Here is a 12,123-nt window from a genome sequence, read left to right as displayed (position 1 = left end):
GTGCTTGGAACGGATTAGGGCATACATGTAAAATGCATCTCTATTTACAAAATTTTGGGGTGAGGAGACTACTTCCAGAACTGATTAATGTCCTAAGTAGAAGTACCACTGTACTATTATAGCCAGTCAAATCCAATTGTCTCAGATCGTCCCGCCTACCCCCCCCCGAGGAAGTACTTTTTACCTGCTTTTATCTGCATTGATGTGCAGTGCATGCGTTGCGTGACTGATGTCACGTTTTTCCACACAATGGCTGTGCTCGCAAGTGTAGTTATTTTCTCTGTTATCATAGTTCTAAGAAATTCGTGATTGGCATATTTAGATTCTTTGAGCAATCATCAATCACATGAAGGTCATTTATGCTAGGTCTTGTCTTTAAATGGAAGACTAGGATTCTGTTTGGTTGGTTAATTTCAGTATGTACAGTGGGGCAAATAAGTATTTAGTCAACCACTACTTGTGCAAGTTCTCCCACTTGAAAATATTAGAGAGGCCTGTAATTGTCAACATGGGTAAACCTCAACCATGAGAGACAGAATGTGAAAAAAAAACTGTCAATCACATTGTTTGATTTTTAAAGAATTTATTTGAAAATCATGGTGGAAAATAAGTATTTGGTCTATACCAAAAGTTCATCCCAATACTTTGTTATTTACCCTTTGTTGGCAAAAACAGAGGCCAAACATATATGTAACTCTTCACAAGCTTTTCACACACTGTTGCTGGTATTTTAGCCCATTCCTCCATGCAGATCTCCTCTAGAGCAGTGATGTTTTGGGGCTGTAATTGGGCAACACGGACTTTCAACTCCCTCCTCACCCCGTGGTGTCAAAATGATAACAAGAACGTGGAGCAAAAATGCCAGAACCACACAGGGGGACCTAGTGAATGACCTACAGAGAGCTGGGACCACAGTAAAAAAGGCTACTATCAGTAAGACAATGCGCCGCCAGGGACTCAAATCCTGCATTGCCAGATGTGTCCCCCTGCTCAAGAAAGTACATGTCCAGGCCCGTCTGCGGTTCGCTAGAGAGCATTTGGATGATCCAGAAGAGGACTGGGAGAAATGTGTTATGGTCAGATGAAACCAAAATAGAACTTTTTGGTAAAAACACAGGTTCTCGTGTTTGGAAGAGAAAGAATACTGAATTACACCATACCCACTGTGAAGCATGGGGGTGGAAACATCATGCTTCGGGGCTGTTTTTCTGCAAAGGGACCAGGATGACTGATCTGTGTACAGGAAAGAATGAATGGGGCCATGTATCGAGAGATTTTGAGTGAAAATCTCCTCCCATCAGCAAGGGCATTGAAGATGAGAAGTGGCTGGGTCTTTCAGCCTGACAATGATCCCAAACACACAGCCAGGGCAACAAAGGAGTGGCTTCGTAAGAAGCATTTCAATGTCCTGGAGTGGCCTAGCCAGTCTCCAGGTCTCAACCCCATAGAAAATCTGCGGAGGGAGTTGAAAGTCTGTGTTGCCCAACGACAGCCCCAAAACATCACTGCTCTAGAGGAGATCTGCTTTGAGGAATGGGCCAAAATACCAGCAACAGTGTGTGAAAAGCTTGTGAAGAGTTACAGAAAACGTTTGGCCTCCGTTATTGCCAACAAAGGGTACATAACAAAGTTTTGAGATGAACTTTTGGTATTGACCAAATACTTATTTTCCACCATGATTTGCAAATAAATTCTTTAAAAATCAAACAATGTGATTCTCTGGGTTTTTTTCCACATTCTGTCTCTCATGGTTGAGGTTTACCCATGTTGACAATTACAGGCCTCTGTAATATTTTCACGTGGGAGAACTTGCACAATTAGTGGTTGACTAAATACTTATTTGCCCCACTGTACACAATGATCTCACAGTTACATCGACGGCTATTCAGTAGTTCAAGTATTCAAAATCAACAAACCATCTTTACATGAGGATTATCAAACATATTAACTAGCACAGTTTCCTAAATAATTGACAATGAATTGACATGATACCAAACTAAGCAAAACAATTGGCACACTTTAAACTAGTGTTGCTTTGCTACAGCTTCTCTCTTATGTGACTGATATTTCCATTTCCTGTTTTATTGTGGCACTCATTGCTTTTTCTGGTAACTATTTAAGGTTGCTGCACAAAAAAAAAATGTTAGTTTTTAGAAAATCGGTTTCCACGGTCTATGATAGCTGTATTCCTATTATATACAGGTAGTCTCCAGATTACGAACGAGTTCCGTTCCTAGGCTGGCGATGTAACCAGAATTCCCCGTAAGTCGGAATTAACCCCTTAAGTATCTCTAAATACAAAATAGCTGTCCAAAAACATATAATATACATCATACTAATAAGATCAAGTAAATAATAAGATGCTGTGAGGTATTTTGTGTTAAATGCCATTATATTGAATGACTATTCTAAAAAAACATTCGGGCTTTACTCTCGAGTGAGTCGCTTTGCTGAGAGAAAAGCGGGCTGTGGAAAGAGTAGGGAGGCAAGAGAGGGGGGATTTCATGGCTGCTCAGGTCGCCTTCCGAACTCAGAAAAATGGATGAGGACTCGCAAGAGGAGTCGGCACCAGGGGAGAAGCCGCATCGGCAGCATGAGAACAAGGAAGTGGGAAGTCCGAAAAAGGTGCATTGTTGGCAGCTAGGGAAGAACCAGGGGTTGGGGTGGGCATCATGACTCTCCTAAGCCTAACTGGCGGCTTCTCGGGCAGATACATTAGAACCGGAGATGACAGCAGTTGACTTCTTGAGCCCAGTCTGAAAAAGGCGCTTTGTCGGCGGTCAGAGGAGAACCGGAGGTTGGGGCAGGCTTAATGACTCTACCAAGCCCAAAAGGGGACTTCTCGGGCGGACACATGAGAACCGGAGATGACAGCGGGAGGGACCTGACGCAGTCAGGAACTGCTGGACGGCGGCGACGCTGCTGGGGGAGGAGGCATGGCAAGAAATAGCTACTGTTTACCCAACTAAAAAAAAAAAAAGAAAAAAAAAAAAAAAACATAAAACTGGAGACAGAATGACGGTCGAGACTTCGGCGTCATAAAGTCGAAATCGCGTAAGTCAGGTACATCGTAACCCGGGGACTGCCTATACTGTAGGTTCTTTGTTTATGACAGTTCTAACATTTCGAGGTCCATCTACAGTACATACATATCAATAAAATACATCAAAAACCACATTAATATTAAGCTTTAGTAAGGTCTCTTGGGTATTTTTTTTTCCATCGAGGAAAAAAAACACTATACTACCATCTCACATGTTTGGGCTGGTCTATCAGCAGGTAGCGCAAAGAATCATTTCTGCCTCCGACACTAGAGCACAGACTAATATTTGCCTGCAGCCAGAGAAGAAAAGTCTATTTTCTTAAGGATGTGGCTCCCACCATGCATCCCCCACCCTGCATGCTGATGCCTGAAGGTGACTCTTTTTAGCAGATGACAGAGCAGCCACCAAATGTAAATGTCTTCAACTTTGTCTTTCATCCACGACGCATGCAGATGTCACTGAATCACGTCATTCTATTCCTCCAAACGTGCAGCAGAAATGTTCTTGATTCACGTCAACGGGAAATTGCATGCTGTTCCTGTGTTTCCGATGGCATGATTCTAGGATGTTACAACCCAGAGTAATGTGTAACATTTCCGTCTTTACACAGATCGAGCAAATGCGTCATCTCTTGGCGTCGCAAATCGTAACCAAGGTAGGCTGGACGCTGTGTGATCTCAGCATGACCATGACAAATAAATACATTTAAAAAAAATGCCCCTCTTCCCCATAAAGCTGCCATGCCCCCCCCCCGCCCTTTTTTTTTTTTTTTTCATGTCCAAGGTTGGGAAAATTACCAGGCCTTGGTTTTGTAGTTCAGTTTAAGTGGTACCGAATTGGAAAGGGAAGTTTGCCAAGGTTTCAGCTTGAGTAGTAGAATCAGAGCTCTAACATACAGTGGGGCAAATAAGTATTTAGTCAACAACCAATTGCTCAAGTTCTCCTACTTGAAAAGATTAGAGAGGCCAGTAATTGTCAACATGGGTAAAGCTCAACCATGAGAGGCAAAATGTGGAAAAAACAACAGAAAATCACATTGTTTGATTTTTAAAGATTTCCAAATTAGAGTGGAAAATAAATACTTGGTCACCTACAAACAAGCAAGATTTCTGGCTGTCAAAGAGGTCTGACTTCTTCTAATGAGGTTCCTCTCATTACCTGTATTAATGGCACCTGTTTTAACTCATTAACGGTATAGAATACACCTGTCCACAAACTCAGTCAGTCACACTGCAAACTCCACTATGGCCAAGACAAAAGAGCTGTCGAAGGACACCAGAGGCAAAATTGTAGACCTGCACCAGGCTGGGAAGACTGAATCTGCAATAGGTAAAACGCTTGGTGTAAAGAAATCAACATTGGGAGCAATTATTAGAAAATGGAAGACATACAAGATCACCGATATTCTCCCTCGATCTGGGGCTCCATGCAAGATCTCACCCCTTGGCGTCACAATGATAACAAGAACGGTGAGCAAAAGTCCCAGAACCACACGGGGGGACCTAGAGAATGACCTACAGAGAGCTCGGACCACAGTAACAAAGGCTACTATCAGTAACACAATGCGCCGCCAGGGACTCCAATCCTGCACTGCCAGACGTGTCCCCCTGCTGAATCCAGTACACATCTAGGCCCGTCTGCGGTTCGCTAGAGAGCATTTGGATGATCCAGAAGAGGACTGGGAGAATGTGTACCCAATGTGAAGCATGGGGGTGGAAACATCATGCTTTGGGGCTGTTTTTCTGCAAAGGGACCAGGACGACTGATCTTTGTAAAGGAAAGAATGAATGGGGCCATGTATCGAGAGATTTTGAGTGAAAATCTCCTTCCATCAGCATGGTTATTGAAGATGAGACGTGGCTGGGTCTTTCAGCATGACAATGATCCCAAACACACAGCCAGGGACACAAAGGAGTGGCTTCGTAAGAAGCATTTCAAGGTCCTGGAGAGGCCTAGCCAGTCTCCAGTTCTCAACCCCATAGAAAATCTGTAGAGGGAGTTGAAAGTCCATGTTGCCCAACGACAGCCCCAAAACATCACTGCTCTAGAGGAGATCTGCATGGAGGAATGGGCCAAAATACCAGCAACAGTATGTGAAAAGCTTGTGAAGAGTTACAGAAAACATTTGGCCTCAGTTATTGCCAACAAAGGGTACATAACAAAGTATTTAGATGACCTTTTGGTACTGACCAAATACTTATTTTCCACCATGATTTGCAGATAAATTATTTAAAAATCAAACTTTTTTTTCCACATTCTGTTTCTCATGGATGAGGTTTACCCATGTTGACAATTACAAGGCTCTCTAATATTTTCAAGTGGGAAAACTTGCACAATTAGTCGTTGACTAAATACTTATTTGCCCCACTGTATGTGCACTGACAAACAGGGGTTAGGGTTTCAATTCAAAGGTAGAGTTAGGTTTTTAAACATGGGTAGCATTTCAAATTAGGTATTTCAAAGCATGCCTAGACTTTTAGGGTTTTAACTTAAGGTGTCAAGTACAGGTTAAAGTTTCATGTTGGTTAGTGTTTCGAGGCTTTGCAAAGATTTTGAAATCAGGTAAAAACCTGCCTTAGGGTTTCAAATTAGGTTGAGGGTTTTAAGGTATGGTTTAGGGTCTGCATTGATGCCGTGTTGCCTGGCTGCCTTCATCATGCATGGAAGCACAGCAACTCCCACCGCTGCCAACGAGGCGCCGCACGATTGAGTTTGTCCGTGGCCTCCTCACCTCCGCGATCACGCCTTCTATTTAATTACCCACCATGCTCTCAGTGGGGCAGTCGTGTACAAGAGTGGGAAGGTGACGAAAGGAGAGACGAGCCCCCCTGGGCCAGAGGTTATTATGTAGACAGTGCTGGATATATCTAGAGTTAATCCTCGGGTTGGGCTATCTGGTGCTTAATGCGCTAAATCACATCTCCGCTGCACAAGCTCGATGTAAAGCTAACCCTTATCCTCTGGCACACGTGTTGGCAGACACACCAATTCGTGGATTAGGAAGAATACGTACAAGTTGATCTATACTGTATAACAATTTAATATCAAAGCTCAGCTGGGCTCATCAACATTTTAAGCCCAGGAAATCCTACAGAGGAGGTTTTTTTGTTTGTTTGTTTGTTTTGTTTTGTTTTCCCCAAGGACCCCTTCGTCGTAATAGATCGCCAACTACACAAATCATAATATATAACCCCTACATGCCAGAATTGTTTTATTTATTTATTTTTAAGATTTATTCATAACCTTTTGAATAGAAAAGCGCAATTTGGTTCAATTATAATTAGGGTTTTAAATTATGATTTCAAAGTAAAACTTTTAAGACCGCTTGAGAGTTTCAAACGTGGGTTTTCAAGCTACACTGCTGGCCAAAAGTATTGGCATCCCTGCAATTCTGTCAGATCATGTTCAATTTCTCCCAGAAAATGATTGCAATTACAAATGCTTTTGGTAGTAATATCTTCATTGATTTTGCTTGCAATGAAAAAACACAAAAGAGAATGTAATTTTACACAAAACTACAAATATGGGCCGAACAAAAGTATTGACACCCTTTGAAAAATCATGTGATGCTTCTCTAATTTGTGTAATTCACTGCACCTGTTACTTATCTGTGGCACATAACAGATGGTGGCAATAACTAAAATCACACTTGCAGCCAGTTAAAATGGGTTAAAGTTGACTCTATTTCGGTCCCGTGTCCTTGTGTGTACCACATTGAGCATGGAGAAAAGAAAGAAGACCAAAGAACTGTCTGAGGACTTGAAAAGCAAAATTGTGAGGAAGCATGGGCAATCTCTAGGCTACAAGTCCATCTCCAAAGATCTAAATGTTCCTGTGTCTACCGCGGGCAGTGTCATTAACAGGTGTAAAGCCCATGGCACTGTGGCTAACCTCCCTAGATGTGGACAGAAAAGAAAAATTGACGAGGGATTTCAATGAATGATTGTGCGAATGGTGGATAAAGAACCTGGACTAACATCCAAACAAGTTCAAGCAGTCCTGCAGTCCGTGGGTACAACAGTGTCAATCCGTACTATCTGTCGGCGTCTGAATGAAAAAGGACTCTATGGTAGGATACCCAGGAGGACCCCACTTCTGACCCAGAGACATAAAAAAGCCTTGCTGGGGTTTGACAAAACCTACCTGAGAAAGCCAAAAATGTTTTGGAAGAATATTATCTGGTCAGATGAGACAAAAGTAGAGCTTTTTGGGAAAAGGCATCAACATAGAGTTTACAGGAAAAAAAACAAGGCCTTCAAAGAAAACACGGTCCCCACAGTCAAACATGGCAGAGGTTCCCTGATGTTTTGGGGTTGCTTTGCTCTCTCTGGCACTGGACTGCTTGACCATGTGCATGGCATTATGAAGTCTAAAAACTACCAACAAATTTTGCTGCATAATGTAGGCCGCAGTGTGAGAAAGCTGGGTCTCCCTCAGAGGTCATGGGTGTTCTCACAGGACAATGACCCAAAACACACTTCAAAAAGCACTAGAAAATGGTTTGAGAGAAAGCACTGGAGATTTCTAAAGTGGCCAGCAATGAGTCTAGACCTGAATCCCATAGAACACCTGTGAGATATCTGAAAATGGCAGTTTGGAGAAGACACCCTTCAAATCTCAGAGACCTGGAGCAGTTGGCCAAAGAAGAATGGTCTAAAATTCCAGCAGAGCATTGTAAGAAACTCATTGATGATACCGAAGCGGTTGTTCACATTAATTTTTTTCTAAAAGATGTACCAGCAAGTATTAGGCTGAGGGTACCAATACTTTTGTCCGGCCCATTTTTGGAGTTTTGTGTAAAATGATCATGATTAAATTTTTTTTTTTCGTTGTCTTTTGTGTTTTTCTCATTGCAAGCAAAATAAATGAAGATATTACTACCAAAGCATTTGTAATGGCAATCATTTTCTGGGAGAAATTGAGCATTATCTGACAGAATTGCAGGGGTGCCAATACTTTTGACCAGCAGTGTATGAGTATGGTTTTATGCCTGTGTTAAGTTTAAAACACGAGTGGGAAAATGTATCAAACTGAATGAAATTTGAGATTTATCCATCATCGCTAAATGATTTACTCTGGAAAAAGGAAGGTATGGCCTATAAGTTTGTTTCATAAATATACAGTATTTTCAGTAAAAATTGTTTTTACTACCATCTCTTGTGTGCCGTACGACTGGAAACCCGTCTTAATTGTGGATCTCAACTGAACAATTCATTAAATCGGTAAATAGTCAGCAGAGTGCACTTAATGACTGGGATCAACAAAGTTGCTCCAAGCTAGTTTGCATTCTGAAGAAGCTAAAAAATATATAAACTTTAATGTATACCAGAAATACCGTTGATTGTCTGAATCGCAGCCGTCAGGTCTGACTGAAAGCGCTGCGATTAATATGAGCGCTAGTCCCTGCAGCTGTGATTAATGGTGAAGCCTTTATGTTAATATGATAACAAGAGAGGCGCAGCCGAGAGCGCGTGGTTTCGTCTTACCCTGACATCATGGCAAAAGATATCGATCTAACGTAATTGAGGCAAACTGCATATAATTAGCAGATCCTGTATCTGAGAACTGTCTCCTATTATTTACTTGCTATCTACGTACCAAAGGGGGCCATTTCAAGATATTGATGTGTTGCTCACAATCTTTTTAGTCGTAAGTAAATGTGTTCTCACTAGAGATGGGCATAATTGGCCGTTATTTGTTCTTAAAGAGTTCCGCTCATAATCACATCTTGAAGAAGTTGAGGCGAAATACTGGTGCAAGCAACACTAGTTTAAAAAGTGTGCTATTTTTGGGGGTTTTTTGGGGGGGCTTCTTATGATTTCACGTCAGTAGTACAAATTTGAGTTGCTTTACCACCGTACGAACCAAACTTTCCTCTTCTGATTTAAAGCTATTACAGGCAAAACACTTCTGTATTCATTTCAGAGGCACAGTAACTCTTTAACTGACACAATGGGTGACCTGCATGTTGTCCTTTCTATCATTGTTGTGTTACTGTAGCAACTGTGTTGCGTCTGTTGAAGGACAGACCTGTCAAAACAGTTTTACCGCTACAATAGTCGCATGTCTCACAGACGTGCAAGGTGGACATATGTTTACCAGAGAGAAAGAGGACACTCTGGACATATTCTTACTCACTGTCACTAACTGCAATAATATGCGTCAAAGTCAAATGTTTTTTCTTGCCTGCGGATATTAGGAAAAGTGACTGGGATTCATTAACTAAGCCTTAACTGATGTAACTGTCAAAGCATGAAAGAATAAAATGGTACGATTAAAATAAATTATGCTTTGGTTTTAACGTCGGGACTCATGTCAGCATTATGACAGCTTAGGAGTTGTGTTTTTTTTTCATTACACTGAAAATAAAATTCTAAAAATTGAATCTTTACCAAAGCAGAAGTAGAAAATATAGAGCTGGTAAAAGTGCTTCAATTTTGCAAATACACCCCATAGCTTGTACAGCATTTAGTACATGTGTTCTCTTCGGGCACTTGATAAGGATTTGAATGAAAATGATCATGTTGACTTGTACAGTATGTAGCTTTTTGCAGAATTACAGTAGATTGCATCTTGCTAAGAGTTTCAAGGCTTGATAAACTCACATGCCAATTTTGGTTTCCAAATAACCAGCGCCAAAAATTATAGGTACCGTATTTTTCGGACTAAGTCCCGTTTTTTTTCATATTTTGGCTGGGGGTGCGACTTATACTCAGGAGCGACTTATGTGTGGAATTATTAACACATTATGATATAATTTCACATGTTATTTTGGTGTTTTGCAGTGAAACTGATGGTTTTGTAAAGTTGTTAGCATGTTCTTATGCTATAGTTATCTGAATAACTCTTTATAGCTATGGCCACGTTCGCGTTCTGCCTTTGGCAGTGTATGTTCAATTGTATTATTGACTTTTTTATCTTGAAATGGATGCATTTAGTTTGTGGCGCTTTCATGCCCACGTGAGGGCGCACTCACACTTGTTTACGTGGAGAAGAGTGCTCACACGCCAGAAGAAGACGGACAGCTACGTAGCTCTGAGTGAGTGAGTCAGTGAGTGGGCGAGTTACAGCGAGAGAGAATAGACGGCAGCGAGCCTACTTTCATTGTTTATGCTTTAAAATCATCTCTGCAGAGGCAACGCCTGCGTGTATCATCTTTTCTGTTGTTGTTGTGTGTTTTCCACCCGCGATCGGACACTTAGAGCCAGTTGTGTGGTTGTTTGAACGATGTGCTAATGATAGCGAACGCATGCTAACCTGTTATTTATTACTAATAGTACCTAATTATCATTTATTTACGTTGATGCGAACCTGTTTTCTATCGAGGACCAAATTGATTCAGCAAATTATACGGACGTCCAGCATTGCCTTTTGGGAGTTCGCTGTACAGCCAGGACCGAGCTGTAGCGTAGGACAGTATATTCCCATTTCGTTGTTCATGCACTGTACAGTACTGTTGTATTTTTATATTAAATTGCCTTTCAAGATGACATGTCTGTTCTATGTGTTGGATTTTATCAAGTAAATTTCCCCCCAAAATTCGACTTATACTCCGGTGCGACTTGTATATGTTTTTTTTCTCTTCGTTGGGCATTTTATGGCTGGATCGACTTATACTCAGGAGCGACTTGTAGTCCGAAAAATACGGTATTCAAATCAACAAAACGACATGAGAACCAAAGTTTTTGCACCCGTCTAATCTTGTTTTGATGCATATTGCACATCTTCTGTTAGTGTGATAACTAGAGGTGTGCAAAATTTCCGATTCTTAGATTATTCGCGATTCACCCGTGGAAGATTCGAGAACGATTCACAAACATCCAAATTCCGATTATTGAAATATGCCAAGTAAAGCAGAAGTACGACACACTCAGCGCGCCGCGCGGTCTTCGGTACGCAATTAGGGACGGAGCGAGAGTAGCTAAACATCATGTTTCTCATTACCCGGCCCCTCGGGTAACGCCAATGTTCAACTCACGGCTCTAGCTCAACTCATGCCACGAGATAAAAAAAAAAACAACAACATACCTGACTGCTGCCGAAAAGCTGCTACAAGCCACATTATGTTACGGTAGATATCATTTATATAGGACTAGATGCATTATAGCTTCGGTATCGTTACCAGCACATCTACAAAAAACTAGATGCGGCCGTTAGTAACGGCCGCCATCTTAAAGCAGTACACTTCCCTGCAAGGCTGTTGTTGCGAACCTTCCAAGCGAACCTAATTAACTTTTTATCTAAAATACTCCTAAATCGGTAAAATATTGACTTGAATCTATCTTTAAAATAGTTTTAAAACTTTCACATGTTGAAAGTAGACAAAAGAGAAATTATGGAATAACAGGAGCAATTTTAACAACTTTAACGGTTGATTCACAACATTAAATTAATTGAATGTAGTTTAAAGCTGCTGTTACAGAATGGGGACTGGAGTTTTTTATTTACTGCTATTTTTGTATATTTGTTTACTGCTATATGTTAACTTGATACTGAAATAGTAGTTTGGTTTAGCCTGAGAGGATTTTTGAACAATTTTGGAACTAATGTACAAAACAAATTAAAAAAAATAAATAAATTAAAAAAAGGAGTGGGGTGCATCAATAATCGTTTTATAATCGAATTGGAGCCTCTGAATCGTAATCGTAATCGAATCGTTAGGTGCCCAAAGATTCCCAGCTCTAGTGATAACCCTATTTTCGATTCTGTAATATTAGTCTTTCAATCCGTTCTGACATATTAAAATGAAGTTTCTAATCCGATCACTCGATGATCTATGATTAAAAATAATGGAACTTGTCAGGGGAACACGACACATACAATCCACTCACATTATATGTAACTTGAGTGAAGTATTTACAACTGTTTGGACGAACACGCACCTCAGTAAAAACAATATTGTAGGTGGCCGTCTTTAGATGCAGTGATAAAGTGAATTTCCGAACACAAATATGCGTGGTCCAGGGAGAAATCGGTGGGAAAGCAGGTCTATAAAAAGGAACTCTATTTACTCCAAACTAGCCATAGCAGCCATCATCATCAAAGAGGTCGGGAAGAAACAGGCAACTGTGAACTAAAT

At 41.0% G+C, this 12,123-nt stretch overlaps 2 protein-coding genes across 5 annotated transcripts in view; one reads left to right on the top strand and one right to left on the bottom strand.

Annotated features, from left to right (window-relative positions):
- LOC130929535 (collagen alpha-1(XI) chain-like) overlaps window positions 1-12,123 on the bottom strand; it is a 540,279-nt gene that overhangs the window by 487,167 nt on the left and 40,989 nt on the right. The gene's annotated exons all lie outside the window — the stretch shown is intronic.
- Window positions 1-12,123, top strand: part of LOC130929537 (netrin-G1-like) — a 144,872-nt gene that overhangs the window by 125,096 nt on the left and 7,653 nt on the right. For 3 of the 4 annotated variants that reach the window (XM_057856739.1, XM_057856740.1, XM_057856743.1), the window contains one exon: window positions 3,655-3,699. The exons of the other annotated variant lie outside the window; for it this stretch is intronic. In XM_057856739.1, coding sequence (XP_057712722.1) covers window positions 3,655-3,699 — 45 coding nt within the window. The remainder of the gene's footprint in view (window positions 1-3,654; window positions 3,700-12,123) is intronic. 4 annotated transcript variants of the gene reach the window in all.

Source organism: Corythoichthys intestinalis, chromosome 14, assembly GCF_030265065.1.
Source record: "Corythoichthys intestinalis isolate RoL2023-P3 chromosome 14, ASM3026506v1, whole genome shotgun sequence".
Classification (NCBI taxonomy): domain Eukaryota; kingdom Metazoa; phylum Chordata; class Actinopteri; order Syngnathiformes; family Syngnathidae; genus Corythoichthys; species Corythoichthys intestinalis.
Note: the sequence above shows the minus strand (reverse complement) of the source record. Positions and strands in the feature narration are given on the sequence as shown.